Source organism: Pituophis catenifer, unplaced genomic scaffold, assembly GCF_029215685.1.
Source record: "Pituophis catenifer annectens isolate HBS135680 unplaced genomic scaffold, rPitCat1.0.hap2 SCAF_1, whole genome shotgun sequence".
Taxonomy (NCBI): Eukaryota; Metazoa; Chordata; class Lepidosauria; order Squamata; family Colubridae; genus Pituophis; species Pituophis catenifer.
In genome coordinates, this window is record NW_027256881.1 from 141065174 (window position 1) to 141083964 (window position 18791).

General features: G+C 35.2%; 1 protein-coding gene across 15 annotated transcripts in view; it reads right to left on the bottom strand.

Moving 5' to 3' along the window:
* Window positions 1-5340: 5340 nt before the first annotated feature.
* Window positions 5341-18791, bottom strand: part of PUM2 (pumilio RNA binding family member 2) — an 81993-nt gene continuing 68542 nt past the window's right edge. For 9 of the 15 annotated variants that reach the window (XM_070933000.1, XM_070932999.1, XM_070933007.1 and 6 more), the window contains 6 exons: window positions 15792-15926; window positions 14995-15132; window positions 14153-14278; window positions 12705-12826; window positions 11142-11334; window positions 5341-9012 (listed from right to left, as the gene is read on the bottom strand). In XM_070933000.1, the coding sequence (XP_070789101.1) occupies window positions 8881-9012; window positions 11142-11334; window positions 12705-12826; window positions 14153-14278; window positions 14995-15132; window positions 15792-15926 (846 nt within the window). In that variant the 3' untranslated portion in view covers window positions 5341-8880. The remainder of the gene's footprint in view (window positions 9013-11141; window positions 11335-12704; window positions 12827-14152; window positions 14279-14994; window positions 15133-15791; window positions 15927-18791) is intronic. The other 6 variants (XM_070933008.1, XM_070933013.1, XM_070933003.1 and 3 more) reach the window with 2 other exon arrangements.

Here is an 18791-nt window from a genome sequence, read left to right on the forward strand (position 1 = left end):
GATGAGGAATAAATATGGCAAAAAGGAAATATAGAAATTGTAAATTTAATTGAAATGACTAAACACTGTTTAAATTTGTGAACCGGCCAAATACTCTGTTCGAAGAAAATACATTGTATGTTTGTATGTGTGTTTCTAATTATTGCTATTTATTCCTATTTGTTCTCTTTTATTCTTTAAAGTTTAACAATTCATTCTTTATCTTAATATCTTTATATTTGTTTGCGGTTGGCTTTCTTCCCTTTCATCTTTTTTATTGTACAGCAATCTTTCTCCTCAAACCTACCACCTCTCTTTTTTCTTTCCTTCTTACTTTCTCTTCCCCTCCCTCTTCTTCTCCTCCCTACTTCCTTTTCCTTTCTCCTTCTCCTCCTCTCTTCCTCCCTCTCTTACCCTCACTCCTACTCTAATTTCTCTTCCCTTCCTTCATCCCTCTCTATTGCTGTATCCTTTTATGCATATGGACTACTCAGAGGGCTGAAAAAGTTATTTTTGACTGGTCCTTGCACTTTTGACCAGTCCTCGAACTTACGACTGTCCTCACATTTTATGTTTTTGCCCTATCTTGTCACCATGGTGAAGAGAAGCAGTTGTGAAATGAGTGACACGGTTGTTAAGAATGCTACAATGGGCATAAATGATGACCAGTCATAAGTGCAAAGACTGGTCAAAAGTGCGAGGACCTATCAGAAATCACTTTTTTCAGCTCTCTGGGTAGTCCTTTTGTGCATATGAACTACTCAGAGGGCTGAAAAAGTTATTTTTGACTGGCCCTCGCACTTTTGACTAGTCCTCGAACTTACAACTGTCCTCACATTTTACGTTTTTGCCCTATCTTGTCACCATGGTGAAGAGAAGCAGTTGTGAAATGAGTGACACGGTTGTTAAGAATGCTGCAACGGGCATAAATGTGAGGATGGTCATAAGTCTAATTTAAAAAAAAAAAGTGCGAGGACCGGTCAAAAGTGCGAGGACCAGTCAGAAATGACTTTTTTCAGCCCTCTGAGTAGTCCCTATGCAGATAGCCACGCCCACCCGGTCACATGACCAGCTAGCCATGCCCACCCGGTCACATGACCAAGTCACACCCCCAACTAAGCCACGCCCACAGAACCGGTTGTTAAAAAAATTGAATCCCACCACCGGTGTAATATGAATCAGCTAAAATCAATATTCTTGGGAGGTATGCACAGAGTGATAGCATGCAGCCAATTCTTTGTTGGCGGCTCCTCTAAAAACATTAATTTCATGCAGTCATTTGGTAGCCTTCCACAGGTGCAGCGTCTGATTTCTTTGAGGGATGCCTCCGCACATAGGCAATGCATATCTTCAAAGCATTGTGCGGTCCCTCCTGACATTAGTCATGCAGGCATAACCAACAATGGCCTTACTTACAGGCAGGACCTTGACATAAAAAGGACCATTAAGCAGCAGCAGAAAAAACTACACCGAAGTGCTCTTGGAACTACAGAGAAAGAAGTATGTATCCCTTTGGGATCATGTGGAAAAGCTCTCTTTTTATGACATTCCACTATTATCACTGAAAAGTTACCTTCATTCCAAAATGTTTTATTTCTATCTCAATTGTTGCAGAGAAAATATGATATCCTATCGTATCCTATCACTTTCCTGCTTTTAAAGAGTTACATTTTAACAGTACTCTACTATCATTGTGATAACAAAGCGCGCTTTCTCTTCTATCACTAGAACTTTTAACCAACTTTTCTGGATGTGGCAGAGCTACTCCCCATTCTTTTAGAGTACAGTGGAGAAATATTTACACATCATTTAGTATTTATACCAGAAAATTGTTATTACTTTTAAGGTAAGATTTTTTTTAAAAAAAAAAATATGTAGTGACCAATGGTAGAGAATACAGAGCATATATTTTCCTTTTGTAGGCATTTGTTAATCATGCAAGTATGCAAAACAAGCTCATTCTGACAATCATAGCCAAAAATGGATGCTGTTCAGATACATTGAGATATTCACTTTAATTCAGGCCTGCAAGTAAACTGGAAGTACAGTTTTCTAGATGAATAATGGCTGAAACATGAGTGTTCCTCAAAAAGGAGAAAAGGGCCTGCATATTCAGATAATTCCTTACAGAAGTCTTCTGAAAGGAGATAATCTGAAGCTCATTGAAAACAATTGGTAGGTGGTGCTCTCCTTTATTAGATTGTCTTTGTTTTTTGTTTTTTTCTATTTATATTCATCCTATCCTCCAAGAACTCAAGGCAGAGCACATACCATTCACCCTTTAATTTTATCTATTGAAGGAACCTCTGAAGAAGACTAAGCCGAGACATGACAACTGGCCAAATCACAATTGAATCAGGTTAATTATAAGACGTTTTCTTGACCACATCCAACATTTTAACCAGTGTATCAGACCGATGACCTAATCCAGTATGAGTTTTCTTGCTTTCTTTAAAGAATACTCTTAATTAAATTTATACGGCCAACTTACTCTATTAAAAACTCTCAGAATAAGAATATGATAAAAGCAAGTAAACCCTAAATATCTGGGAAAGGAACAATGGTTTGACAACAATGAAATACCCAGGACCTGGCACTTGTGCTTAGCTGAGGCCTGAGGGAAGTGCCAAGTTTTCAGAATTTTTGTAACCATGGCCAGAGTGAAGACCAGATGTTCTTGGATAGTAGGGTGTTCCATAAGGCACAGGCCAAGAAAGCAAAACACAAAGGGGGGGGGGGCTCGGGGGCATATAATTTAAGTCAAGAAGGGGGTGTTAAGTTCTTGGGCAAAATGTAAATAACTGTTACAGGCATAATGAGAGTGTATAAGCAGCTTATTGAGGTTGATCAATAATGAAATCTGAAGGAAATCATGGAGCATATCACCTTATTTCTTAGTCATAGTTCTGCTTTGTTTTCTAGCTAATAAGGAAGCAGCCAGCCTCGAGGAAGGCTTAAGCGCTGAATTAACTTGGAGTCACTACCCAACTGCAAATGGGTTAGGACCAACTGACTGACCCAAAGTTCCTTGGATCCATATCTATTTGTTCCCAAGGCTGCTACTGTCAGAAGATTGTAGACAGAACATAATAAAGTAGTTAGCTTGAATTCTGCACACGTGCATCTGGTTGTTTTCACCTGACAGGGTAAAGAATCCCTCATTTATGTGAATTTTTTCTTGTCCTAGAGTTGGATTCAAAGAACTTTAGTCCTAACTTCACTTACACAAATGGGCTTTGGAATTGTATTATGGCCCTTTTTTTCCAACAAGTTTGCAATCTGGCGCTCAGAATCTGCTGCTTACTGCTGCCCAGAAGTGAAAACTTTTCAGCATGTGCTAAAACAAGTTAAAGGGAATTTTGATGATTCAGTTTGTCACTGGGAAAATTAATATGTATTCAGTGGTGATAATTGAAAGCTAACTGAACCATTATCTAAAGATTGTCAAATTATTGTGCCAGGAACATGGCAAGATTACCTGAAGCATTCCCCAAAGAAGCAAATTCAGACTTCCTGTTTCTACTACCGTGAGTTTGGTAAAACATTAGCTAGCTGGAATTTAAGAACTAGAGAGAAGTATTTCTGGGTTCATTTATTAAAAACCTTTGACTTAAAAACCTTTAAGTCAAGTTCAGTCTGTGGTAACTGTACAGTGCAGTGTTTCTGCCGATAGTAAAATAATTGGCCACTGCTCCTTAGAAAGTGTTTTTTTAAATAAATAAATAAAATCCCAAGTGCAATTGAAAGTCTTGCTTATTACTACATAGTGGTTTCACATGCAAATAATACGCAGGATGACCTCTACTAGACTTTTACAATGATCATTTCCATTTGTAACAGTCAATCAAATAAATTACGACTACTGTGTATCTATGGTAGAAAAGATGTTTTAAAAAAGTAAAATGAGAACTGGTGTAAACACATCTAGCTGACAAACCTTTTGATTTTAGGATACTTTTAAAATGGTGAAGAAAGTGAAACTGAAGAGCTACCATCACTATCAACTAGGACACAGCTAGAAATCCAGACTGAAATATCAACCCTAGGTCAAGCTTCACATTCTCAATGTTTTTTTTAAATCACATATTATATACTAATATAATGGTCAGCCAACGTTCCATTTTTTGTTAGTGCAGAAGATAATTTTGACACGTAACTGTTAGTGTGCTGGCTAAGAGCACTAGTGCAATGCCTGGACCTAATTAATTGAAATTCAATGCTGTGGAATAAATTATACATTTCAGCTGTATACAAAGTGCTAAGCCTCAGGCTGGAGAACCTTTTTTACATTGTACAACAAAGCCAATAAATGTCTAATGGTTATGGGCTAGAGCAGCACTAGTGAGCCCTATGGGATAGGTATCTTGCCATTTCATTTGGAAGGTATTATTTAAGACCTTTCCAAGTTCTTCCATTCATTTCTTTTGACAGTATCAATTTGCAAGGGAGGCCTTAATGTGCTGGCTTAGACTAACAAAATGAATTTATTTCAAAATACGTTAAATCAAAATAGATGTTATTGATGATATTCAAGAATGTGACCTAACTTAAGATTTATTAGGTCCTTGAGAAAAGAAAAGGCAAAGCAGAAACAATAACTACTTGGCTGAAACAAAACAATTGGAAGTCCAAACAGTTCCTTTCTCTAATAAGAAAATGGGGATCAATCCACACAGATAACATATAACTTCTGACAAAAGGAAGCCAGCTTGAAGTTATAAGACAAAGCTATATGCAGAAGTATGTATGAAAATAAGAAAAATGGATGGGTGAGGAGAGACTAAGTAGACGTGGAATTTACTGATAACTGATAAAGAAAACAACTGTCTTGTTTTGAGAAGTTGTCAAGAATAATGCATTCCAGTTAAACTTAAGTAATTGTTATTTTCATTTTCTCATTCAGTTCAATAGGGGTAAACTGGAATCAATACTAATAATTTTGAAAAATTAGGATGATGATGAAAATCCACAGCTCAACTGACTTGTGAAGAACAAAGGCAGGAGAACTCTATTTATCCAGTATGTTTTTCTGACTTATTTATTGCTCCATAAGCCTTCCAAGTCACTTCTAAGGATTAAGGGGTCCTGTGACTGGTGTAAAACATAGTTTCTCAAATTTCCCAAGGATAACTTCTCTTGAATAGATTCACTCAGAAATATTTCTTCACCAATTTTATAGAGGAAAAAAAATGTTTCATGCAACCATGTCAGATTTCAAAGAACAGATATTCTTCAGGTAAATTCTAATTTATAAAAAAGCACATTATTAATTTAAAAAGTGAACTCTTTTCTTATACATAGGTAAATAACTGGTTTAGATATGATATCTAATTATTATTAAGCACATTTTCATTTATACAATTAGACAATGGGTGTTAAAATGTATTTTATCCAATATATACATACGTGTGACAGATATACAAATTTGGACATACAAAACATTGGGATCTTAGGTGTCCTGTACTTTCCAGTGGAAACTTTACAAGGAGAATACATAGAAGCTTCTATAGAAAATACATGGATCAAATATTACTACAAAGGTTCATTTTAAACAACTCCCATTAGCTTCAGCTACCAAGGTCAATTGCAGGGATTGTTTTATAAGTGGCCTAACAAGTGGGAAACTAACAGATAACTCAGGCATAACTGGTACTTTATTTGATAGGTGGCATAAAAATACTAAATAGTAATATTAATATCAAGATCTGCAGTGACATAAACCGGCCATGGTGGTCCTAGTGGTTATCTTAGACAGCACTTACAAAATCAGTGCATTGACAACATTTCCATTTATCAATTGCAAAAGTCCACACTGCTTGGATTGCCAGATATACTATGCTGATACATTATGACATCCTAGGTTCTTGGGAAGAACTATTTGTGTATGAAGGCCAACAGCAGCTAAAGAACGGGCAGCTGCGACTTCACATTGTTGTGAACAGGTAATTAAAAACTTGATAAGTGTATTAACAATGTCAAATCCAGTCTAACCATCTGGCTGTGTGACCAAACATAATAATGCAACAATACCTTTAATATTATCAAATAACAACATCTATTTATTCCAGTTCCTTAGGAAGGACTCAACAGATGGACAAAAATGCCAAATCCAGTCTAAGCATCTGGCTGATTGCAAAACCAACCATAATAATAATATAAAAAAATCCACAAAGAAAAAAAAAGATGATGTGCCTTATTTCAGCCTAATATAGCTCAAGTTTCCAACGAAAGTAGAGTAGTAAATATAGTCAGTGGACCACCACCTTTTGGAAAGAAGAACATAAGACCAACGTACTGCATAAACTTACACATTTTCATTTTTCTATACAGAATATTACAAGTGAACATTACATCATTCAATATGAACTAAGAGCGGCCTAGATGCTGAGCAGACCTAAACAAATCTACATCAAAGGAGATATCAAAGGGTATCTGGGGGCTGGGGATGGGATAGAAAATTTTTCAATATGTGTAAGATTGTTTCCAGCTACTAGCTGAGGAAAGCCATTCCTGTTGTTCCATACTTCTACTGTGTAAATATATTTCAGTCAGATAGCAGAACAGTGTTTCTTGTATTATAAATATGACACTTCATTGAGCCAATAGGTTATAGGACAGACTTGCAATATATTGAGGAGCAGTAAATTATATTTGAATTAAGTTTTATACACATGTAGTCTATCTAACATATAGCAGAGTACAAAAGACCTATGTTCTTCCAACTCTTCAAATCATATATTCTTTGGATGAGAAGATAAATTTTACTGGAATTTTAGAGTTCTATCAAGTTGCAACTTCTATGAGAAAACTGTTCTATAGCAAATATAATTATCACATATTTAACAATTATGTAAATGGAGAGAAAGCTATTATGAACAGAAATTACCATAAACTTCAGGTATTTTAAGTTGGTATTATTATTATTATTATTTAAAAATCAACATTGGAATAAACTATTTTCTATGGTATGCAGTTATTTGCATGTTTCTATTAAGAAGCTGCATAAACAAGATGCACTGTTCTCTTCCATTTTCTGGAACCTCCACCCCAAAACTTTTGCATATGCTGTAACTGTCACTTCCTCCAACAATTCTGAGGCAAAGCACCTATATTATGTCACAAAAATGAAGAAGCGCTTATACAAAATGCCAGCTTGAACAAAATACAATGCATTTTATCTTTCAGAAACTGAATATACAAAGTAAATGTCTTTCCAAAATATCTTCAAAGGCAAAGGATTAAAAAGGATTTTAATTATACACATATAGTCACAATTCTTGCCTTAAAAAGGAAACTGGGAAATGTACATAAGGCCGCTTGTAAATGTACACCTTTATCTTACTGTTACAGTGTTGTGTTTAAATTGACAGTATCATACATATTTGCTTTAGGATGAAACAAGCTGTTAAAAAATACAGCATTCTTCTATACAAAAACAAATCGTGCCACATTTAAGATGGAAGAAGCACTGGTTTCTGTCATCAGTATTTCTGTCCATTAATTATCTTTATTCTCAATGTTTAAACTGATTTAAGTTTCCAAAATGTCCATATTAACAGAATAGCTATGTAATAAACAAAAAGATTTTTGTAACAGATCAAAGAAAGCTGATTCATATCTCTGAAACCATATAAAGATAGAATTTTTAAAAAACCAGTCTTGATTTGCCGAAATAAATTTACATTATACAACACTATGTCAGGGTAGAGGGGCAGGGATATGAATATACACTAAAATGCAAATTTTCTTCCCAAAAGGGGTAAAACAAATTACATTTACAGCATGAAGGTTTACAAATGTACATCTGTACAACCAAGGTAAGCATCACTACTTAATTAGCAAGGCTTTTAAAACATTGAAAACAAGGAATCTGTTTACAAACGGTAAACTTACATCTATTAACTATACTTATATAATGCTTATATTTATAAGGAAGCAAAAAAACCCTATCTGAATATTTAATCATGCTTCAGATGTTGCACTATCAAATTTAAATAGGCTCTTTCCTCCATCAATTCTCTACAAATTCATCTACTACTTCAAGCAAATGCTCAATTTTCAAATCCTGTCTTACAATTGTATATGCAAAGCAAAACACACATCTTACACCAACTGTCTGCCTATTTATTTATTGAATTTACTTTTTCCCAGACAGTACATTGCTGGATCCAAGTACTACCTTGATTTTATACCCTATTCTTTCACCATTAGTTAAATATTAAATTATATACATGGCTTCTGTACACTGCCAGAGAAAAGGGCACTGTTTTTTTAAAAAAATGATTTCCAGAGTAAAAGATGGAAACTACTCATCAGTGTTCACATTTTACGACTTCTTTACTGGTATTTGCAGTACCCTGATTGCTTTTGGGACTATAAAATTGTGAACCACCAAAATACAGAACTTAACTTTCTGTATCAAGTTAAATAATAATTATGCAATTGCTTCATTTCCAACTGTTATAAAAAAGATTCCACACAAAGGGGAAAAATGAAAACTAATTCTATATACAATTATATAAACATGTTGTGCAATGATGGTGGATAGACCTACCAGACTGTAAGCCAGTATATTAAAAGAATACTGTACTTTTTCCCTTTAAAAACTATTTTATTCAGTGACTTTACAAGGTAAAAATTTACAAAATGGGAGAGCTATTCCGATAGTTACATCATTTACAGGCATTCTGTGCTTTGTAAGCCTTGCAATCTGATAGGTCTCTATTAAGAAATGGCAATCTGTTGTAATTCATTCCCCAAAAATATACACATGAATAACATTTTTACAAATGGATGAAGTCAATAAATATATTTTTAAAAAATCACAAAATTTTAGTTAAGTTGGGTGTTTTGATAATTCACAATACAATTCATCTTTTGGACTGCTCCTTAAATTTATCTTCAAAGCATCCCATTTGGTGGTCCTCCAACTGGCCCCAGATCAGGATTGTTCTTCAGGTAATACTTTTCCAGCTTGGCAAGGATATGCTTCCCATAGGTGTATTTACGCAAGGTTGTAATATGGGGTCGAATCTGGAAGGAAGAAATTGAGACCATTAAATACTCCCATCGTCAAAATTGCCATTTTGAAGCGTAGTTAGAAGGATAAAGACAAATATAACCCATCTTTCACTAAATGCTCAAGGTGTCTTTTCTTAATATTTGTGACCGTGAATATTTGTAAATAATGTTAAGACCCCGATGAAGAACCAACTATGAGTAAAAGTGCTACATCAGTGTGCATACAGATACAACAGGCATTGTAATGCCTATTAACTAGAGTTTTCTCCCATTTCTGCTTTGAATGAGAACAGGTTCAGTATGCTCAAGCAGGGATTTTACATGTAAAATATAGAAGTGAAGAAAAAGTAAAATGGAGCAAGCTTTTCTGGATCAGAGGGAGTGCCCAATGGCAATTTGTTATATTAACAGATAGGAGTTGTAAACTAGAACACAGTCAAACAGAAATGCCACATTTTAGGTTTGTGACAATATATCTGACAAAAGAAATAATGTCGGTGCAGACAAAAAAAGTTATGGACTTAAACTCTGAATTCAAGAAAAGAACAGATTTGCAGTAAAGAATGGCAATTATTTTTATCCACAAATGAACAATGCTACCCCAAAGTTAGTTATTCATTCCATTACATGGGGGTACTCATTTATTTAATTATTAAACTGAGATGTTTTAGGTTAAAGATTTGATAATATACATTTAGACAGCAGTTAAGCAATAGAGGTGTGTACATTGGCTCTAATCTGATTCAAATCAATTCAAAAAAACAAGTCAATTCTTGATTTTACAATTCAATTTACAATGTGAAACTGGGTGTTTGATTTTTCTGAATTGATTTAGCAGCTGATCTGATTTTTTAATTTGATTCCTGAGATTCAATTAAACTAATGTATATATCTAAGAATCACAGAATCAACATTTTGTGCAGCCCTATGAGTATGGACAATGGACTAGATCTACAGGCAGACTGAGAAACAAATGGGCTACATAAGTCTTAGCCCTTCTTTTCTCCCATAGAACCCAATATTGCACTCTAAAATGTTCAACATTAGTATTTTTCACCTTTTTAAAAAGGAGATAAAGAGTTATAAGATTGTCATTCAAAGACTCAAAATTTCAGCCCTAAAAGGTCTGTCCTCAAGTCTGAGGCCAAAATATGCCTAACATCCAATGTAAATAAAATTGGTTGTTGTATACAGATTTATTTCCCTTTCCTGTGTATCACTATAAAGGTGGTGGCAGAGGTCTCCAGCAAAAAAAGAGAATTGATAAAAGACCACTTTGTGCAAGAAGATATAACTTCTGACTGCAGAAGAGTGTGTATGGATTCGAGTCAAGAGTACATTTGGTGAAGGTAAAATTTAGGGTTTTTTAAAGTAGTTAAATTGTTCTTCCTTGTATTTTTTAATTGGATACTATACAGTAACATTTGAAATTTTACACGGAAAGTTATTAGTAATTAAAGTTTCTGTCAACATTTATATTTATATAAAAATATATATTTATATAAAAAGATTTCAGAGAGAAATTTGGAAGAATAAAATAAAAAATTAAAATAATCCTATTTTTCATAAAACTAATATAGACTATTAAGTTATACAAAATGAGAAATTAGAAATGGCATTATAGGAGATGATTGGCAGTCTAATTACAAATATTGGAAAGTATTTAATCTTATGTGAAGACTTCTTAAACTCTTGCAATAAATTCACAGGAAAAAGCCAGCACCTGTGACAAGACATACTTCCTTTCTTCAAATCTATTTATATGATAACATGGAAAAAGGGACTTACTTACTTACTTACTTACTTACTTACTTACTTACTTACTTACTTACTTACTTACTTATTTATTTATTTATTTATTTATTTATTTATTATATTTCTATACCGCCTTTCTCCCGTAGGACTCAAGGCGGTGTACAGTCAAGAAAAATATAGACACACAAACATCATAAAATTGCTAATTAAAATTATTACTTAGTTTGGTCAATTAAATAAAACCCGGAATTGTTTTATGAGGAATTGTTATGTTATTTTTGTTATGTTATGAATTGTTATTGTTATGAGGATGTGGAATTGTTCTTTCCTTGACCCGCTGATGGAAGCAATTCTTAAGCAGAGCAATGTAAGGATTTCATTCTTACTTTGTGCATTATAATCTTACGCTGAGCTGGTTCCGCCATGTCAATCATCTTCTGAACAACGTAGTTTGCATATTGGTCCTTCATCATGGTGTATAAGGCACTGTGAGGACCATCATTCTGGCAACATACTTCATCAATAAGCAAAGCTCTTTCAGCACGAGATGCATGAGTCACACATTTTTCCACCACATTGCTGTAAAAGTTATGAGATTGGACAATAGAAATAAACATAGATTTTACCTGAGCCCTCTGTCAATTATTGCCCTTGTGCTAACTGCAATTCATATGAGCTTCCTTTAACCTTTCCCTTGAGCAATTGCTGGGGTTCCATCTGATATCCAAAGACTATGCTGATGTACATATTACAGAGTTTCTTTGCTATGAAGTAAATTGAGATTTCCTTTCTACTTGCACAAAAGTAAACAAATAATCCCCCCCCTCCAATTTTTATCTGAAAAATAAGAATTTTGCCCTTCATGAGGAAAACTTGGGATCTATTGGATTACAGAATGGAGATCAAAAGCTCCAGTGGAATATTTTTGTATTTTTAATGGCAGAAGAGCTGTCCTCAGCAAAATGAATCCCTGTGTACAGAACAAACTTCCTGATCAAAATTAATTAATTAATTTCCCACTTTATATATAACTCAAGGCAGTGAACATATCCAACACACCTTACTCCTCCTATTTTCTCCACAACCCTGTGAGGTGAACTGGTCTGAGAGTGAGTAACTGGCTCAAGGTCATCCAGTCAGCTTTCATGCCTAAAGTGGGATTGGAACTCACAGTCTCCTGATTTTTCGCCTGTGACTTAATCTCTACACCAAACTGTCAACCCTCACACACACACACACTCTATTTGCTTTCTTTCTTCCATGTATATGAAACAACGTGGGGCAGGTGAGGGAGCCAAGGTATTAAAATCAGCTGCATTCTACGCATCATTAATATACAATATATTTGGGAGCTCCTATAACAATTTAGCTCTCTGGCCTTTTTCCCACAAAGGGTACTCTGAGTAGTCCCTGAATGTTTTGTTCAGATTTTGGGTGGTACAGGGAAAAGAAGAGAGAGGGGAGGATGGGACATTCCTACTATGCAAATATAATTCTACTTTCAAGTTATATTTATAAATACATTTATGTATATTACACTGCTGTACACAGACTAACTTGGAAAACTCAAAACCATCTGTCATGTATTTTAATTTCTGGTTTCAATCATGCTACTATCAGCCAATATTCTTAAATATTATCTTGCTTCAACACTTATTGAGTTAAGTGCATTTTGCCTATAATCTCCATCTTGTTGCTGACTTTTAATTAAAATATCTGGCTAAACATTTCGATTTTGTGGCTTCTTTCCATTCCTTTTTTTTTGTTGTTGTTATCTTCCTAGCAGAACAGGTGTGGAGAATATAAAGATTTGCACTTTTTTGTATTCCATTTTGCTTAGGACTGTTCCTAATTTTCTTCTTCTTCGAGGAGTAACTCAGCTACCCTTTTTTTAAAAAACATTCAACCAGCCAAGGCTAGTACAATTAGGAATTTGTTATTTACCATACCTGGCAAATTTATGCTGACTTAAAGTCAGAACTTTCCCTCTGATTTCAGTAACAATTTTACTCTTGTCTTCAGGGCGGCCATGTTCCAGAACATGCTGAATAACATAGTTTCCATACTGATCCTAAAATTAGTTAAGAGTCATATCATTAGTTTTTAAAATGTTAAAGTCAAACAGGTGATTTATTTACTGCATGAAAATGCTTCAGCATTGAAAAATGAAAGATATATGAGCAAATGGCCATGTCCAAGACAAATACTAAGCCAAAATAAATAGAAAGAAAGCACAATATTTCATTGTTCTGGGCATATCCGTTTAGTATGCTAAGTGACAAGATCAACTAAGCATGGGTTACTCATGAGGCACCATTTAGACAATTATACAAATTGCTACAATTCTTGTGTTCTCCAAATTCACATATTCCAGTCACCTTTGATGGAAAAAGAAGCAATATGTCATTACATTGCTTCTGAATTAGTTTAAAAATTGATTTTTGTATAAGCAGGGTGAGATATCTGGGGTCTAAAACTCAAATTGTCTTGGGGCTACGTAGGTTTGGGAGGAAAACATTTAATCCTCTTCTACTTCTATAATGTGCATCCAGTTAAAGTTCCAAGCCATTTGCCACTAGAGTCAACAGTTAAAAGGTGCAGGCTTTCTACCCATCCCATCCATCTTTCAACTGCTATGCCAGTCAGAGTTGTTCTAGATCACTCTTTGCCCCAACAACAGCCCCAAACAAGCTCTTTCCCATTCTCACCTAGCAAAAACAACCTGCTCTCCTGACTGATTCCTCCCATGGAAAGCTTCCGAGATACACCAGACACAGGCTGCATGGCTCTACTCATTTTGTCCATGGGCCCAGGTTGGGAAAAGGCAGATTGGAACAGTGCGTTCTGGTTGTTGCTTTTTGGGGGGAGGAGGAAGGAACAGTTTCATATGATGGTTTTGTTCTTCTGAAGCCCAGGTATAAAACATGGAGAGAGGAATCCAAAGGTTGCATGCTTTGCCATTCCTTTTAGCTCTCCTTTGGCCAAAATGAGATGCAGGAGAAAGGCAATCACCCTGGCAAATCACATCTACCATAAATGGGAACCACTTGGAGATTAAGGATGTGCAATTAATCCAGATCTAAAATGGGAAATCTGCTTTGGTGGAATTGTAGTGCCTCGTCAGTGCCTCCTTAAAAAAGCTGCTTCTTTTCCTGTATTTACACACATAGTCCCCCCAAGAAGATTCTGATAGTGCTTGGCTTAGAAACTTAGTTTTAGCTCTGATCACATTCTAGCCACATGCCTACATTCACAATCTTGTCTAATTAAATCATACAATATAATTAGTATAATTAAATTACTCAACATAATCCAATATCCACTTTCCCCAATATTATCCGCCTATAATGATTTTGCAATTGTTTATGTTCATCTTGGCATTTTAGTACACACCAACCTGCACAAGCTGTTCTGTGTGTTGATGCAATTCTTCCAAAATGGGCAAAGTCTGTTCTGCAGTACAATGTTCAAGAATACGTTGAATTACTCTGCAGCCGTAAGGGTGAGTTGAAAGCACAAACACCTTGAAATAACAAGATTTTAATTGTAAGAATATATTATCTCACACCTGTGTGAAATTTTTAGAATGATTCCCATCCTTATTTATGTCAGATTATGGGAATATTTTAATTTTACAGCTCCCAGGGAATGTATTTAATAACATCTGAGGCAGTCTATTTTATTTCAAGAAGAAAATAAGAAAGAATGACTATTCTGAATATCTGTCTTTATTCTCCAATGCATTTTGGATAGTTATTTTGCATTTCACCTTGATAAAGCAATATACTAAAAAGGTAGATATTATTAAATGCACCTACACAAATAGTAATTAGAAATTTACTCAATCCAAGAATGGAACATTCCAGAAAACTCTGAAACATTCCATCCCCCAGTCCTAATAAGAAGTTCTGCATAGTGCAGTACCTATAAAACTAAAGGATCAAATGGTTCATAGCACCTCCTAGAAAAATCTTTCAGTGATAAGTCAAAAGCAATGGGAAGGTTGAAAGTTTTGAAATTTGTATTTCATAAATATCTGTAACTGTAAATTGAATAAACTAATCTACTTTCAGTACATGCCAGAAGAATTACAATACAGGCACCAAGGAAAAATATCTTATGGAATAAAAGGCTACAATACAAATCCAAAACTGAAGTTGTATGATCGCATTTATCATTTGCCTAAATATAAATTATGGAAGTAATTCCTCATTCACAAAATAATAAACGAAAAATTACCTGTCCTTTGAAAGCATCAATAATAAATTGGAGTGATTGTGGCTGAACACATTCAATACACTTTTGTACCACATGATTTCCGTTTTGATCCTTAACACATTTTAGGACATGACCATCTAGTTCCTTCACCATTTCATTCTATAAAGAAATAACCCAAGAGATCAAGTTATGCACATCCTTAATTGATGTTCCTCTCACAAAATATTTCTATAAATAATTGTCTAGATATATAGTAATAGCCAGCTAATATTTGCTGGTATCAAAATGTGAAGTAGATTACTCCTGGTTAGCATTCAGATGAGAATCCCAAAGATGCTTTTTCAGGAGGCAACTGGACTTTCTCATTTTTCTTTGAAGATGTTTCACTTCTCATCCAAGAAACTTCTTCAGCTCTGAAGAAGAGCTGAAGAAGCTTCTTGTATGAGAAACAAAACATCTTCAAAGAAAAACAAGAAAGTCCAGTTGCCTTCTGAAAAAGTACTTTTGGGACAACCATGACCTGGATGATTGAGAGTCTCATTAGATTCAGATGAAAGGCCACTAGAAAATCCCAGAGCTGAAGACTAGACTAAGAAGTCAAAACAGTAACTCAGAAAAAAGCAATAACAATCCACTCATTGCTGGATTCAACCTATCAACCAATCAACCTATATGAAGTCACCAGAATTCAATGAGTATTCAGAATTAGAATGAGTAATCTAAAAATTAGATTAGCACTATAAGTATGTTTCAGAACTAATCAAAAGGGATTATATTTTGATTATAAATATAAATACAAAAATATTGATCTAACTTACAATTACCTGCTGGTCAGGTGAAATAGACTCTAAAGCTTTCTGAATGACTCGACACCCATACATCTGTAAAGCTAATGGGAGAACATGTCCACGAATGCGCGTTGCAAGTGCTAACTTCTGGTCAATGCTTCCAAACTACAATGAAAGTGAAAGCACTGTTTAAAAAATTTAAACTTTACATGTTCAACTGCAGAAAATTACAAGTTTAAAAACTTTATGAACAGTATCTGCATTGTTAGCCACTTTATCCTTTGTTATTACTAGGATCTCCCTTATGTCTCTACCCAAAGATTTGTATTTCACCACTTGAGAATTAACTGCACATGTAATTTGCAATCTCAAAAATAAATCATCCAGTGAAGGAACTCCAAATTCAGTTTTTATCTGTACAAATTGTTGTAGAACTACAACTCGCAGCAGCCCTAGGAAGTATGACCAAAGGAGTTGTAGCATACTTCAGGTTTCTTATGACTTAGGTAAAATCCTTTGGAAGTGATGAAAAGGAGATTTCAGTTTGTGTTTCCCGCTTACAGAATATTGGAAGAAGGTTTCTGTAAGCAAGAAACACGACTGAAAACTAGTATGGCCTGAAATTGTTGTCTTAGGTAAGAACAGGGGATCTTAATTTTTTGTACCATCCATGCCATTCAGAATATGGAAAATACCTCCCAAGGGTTCCATGGATTGGAAGTTAAGCTCCCCTGGGTTTAGAGATACAGTATAAGATGTTTAATTTTTTTTCAATATTAATCTAGGAGCTATTCTAAAAATTGAGACTCCGAATGTAAGTGCTTCAAATAAGGGATGTGCAAAAGTTTGGAACAACTAGAATGTTTTTGAGGCTAGAACTTTGTTTTGAGTTTGAGACAAAAAACAGTTTTGAACCACATCCTTAACTATTCTAACATTAATGATTAACTTAAAAAACATTCTAAACTAAGGAAAACGGTAGACTGCTTTAGTTAACAAGCAGCAGGCACAAGTTTCACTGCAGCTGCTATTGACTGGCGCTGGTGAAGGAAGGAAGAAAAAAGGCTGAGAAACAGTCAGTTGAGCACATGTTAAATAGTAAGAGCTATTCGTGATTGTTGACTCACAGAGGCAATCTTGAGTTGGCAATCACAGATACAATCATAGAAATTAATTGTTGAAGAATGGTTATTTGCACAGGTTATCATTCCCTTCCCACTCTATTCCTTAGAGTTAATGTTTTTTCTTACTCAACTTTACTTACTAAGCAGTACAGGAGACAGTTCAGAATGGGAAAGATAGGGAGCCTTCTTCTAATTTACATCCCATCTACATCTCTAATCCACACCCCAGACCTGCTTGATTATTTAAGATGAATTAAATTAGATTGTCGGGAATATAGCATAGAAACTGCATTAATGCATTAAGTCTATATCGAGTAGCATCTCTTGTGCTGCAGGAATCAGGAACAGGGAGATGTTGCCTTACTCCAAGGCGATGGTTTTTCCCACGTGGCAAATGAGATGCAGTGGGCCATAACCTGAATGATGGTTGTAGTCAAGAGGAGCTAAATCATGGGTTCAGGAACACCAACTGGAAAGGACATTTTTTTTTCGCTTGGCAGGAAGTCCTGGTCTTAAAATGGCCAGTTCCAAAGTTACCTTACAGATGTTGGTATTATTATTTGGAAACTTATGTACAGTGAAATTACAAAGCCATTCTATTGCTGTGTAAAAAAAGAAGAAGGGTGGAATCAGTATTCTGATTCCTGCATTCTGTGCACATGCAATAGAAGTCTGCCTACCTTGTTTAAATGGCTGCCTGAGGTGGGGGGTACACAACAGGGCTAGACAGAGGAAGCTTTCTTAACAAACTATAATAAAAATTCATCTTCACATTTGTCTATAACTCATCTAAATTAATGCCGATTCTGCTCATATCAATTTCTTTGAACTTCAGTTGGAGTCTGACGAAGGCTGACTGGGAACTAATGTAATTTTCTTTCTGAAGTAGCTATGGGATAGAGTATTATCCCATTTTTCTTCAAATGAAGAAAAATATCATAAACAATAAAGTTCTAAATGTGGCCCATGCAGAGGTCAGGAGATTAGACTGTTGCCAGGAGGCACAGCAAAAATATCAAGGCATATTTCAACTCTGGCATCAGTAGCAACCAGGGGACCAGATCCAACAGCGGGTTTCCTTTGGCAAGCATAAGAATGTATCCCATTGTGTGTGAGAAAAGAGGAGGGAATCTTGGCTCCTTATGCAAAAGGGCATAAGAGTTAACTGTAATCTCCCTGGATATGCGTTATAGTTTTTCCATAAGCCAGAAAAAGTGAAATGGCAAAACACAGTTTTAGTCATCACTGCACGCATCTAGCCAGGTTCATCAATGATTACACATTGGCACACTGTGTTCTCCAAGGCAAGTGACATTCCATGTCTTATGTTTAAACACTGCCTTGGTGGAGAAGCTGGTTTCCCTGAAATATAGTCTCCTCCTACTGAACTTCCCAACATGCCATTGGAAGGTAGTTAAGAACTAAGCCTTTCGCTCACCCTCTGACAACTAGCAGTCACATACTATCTTTTTTTCACCTGACAAACATGGCTAAGCCCCACTGACCAACAGGTGATCAACCGGTTAGAATATGCTGGTTCTGAGACTATATGACGCTGCATCAAATGCGATAGCTAAATGCTCAGAAACAATATTTTTGCCTACCTGACCTGTAGGTGTACTTCATATTTGTCAGTTTTGTGCTATGGAGAAGTTAAGAGTTCCTGGATTACAATACTGCTGCCTCTATGTATTTTATATGTTGCGTTTACTTTTTAGTCAACAAAGTTGTCCATTGTCCATATGGATTATAGATAAAGAGTTACTATCCTATTCAGCTTTCAAAATGTCAAACACAAAAATTATACAACATGCATGTGTATTAGAAGGCCTCAAGCCAGCAGCCAGAAAAATCTATTTTTAATGTTGCATTGTTTATGGGTTGTGTTACTGGTTAATCCATTGCG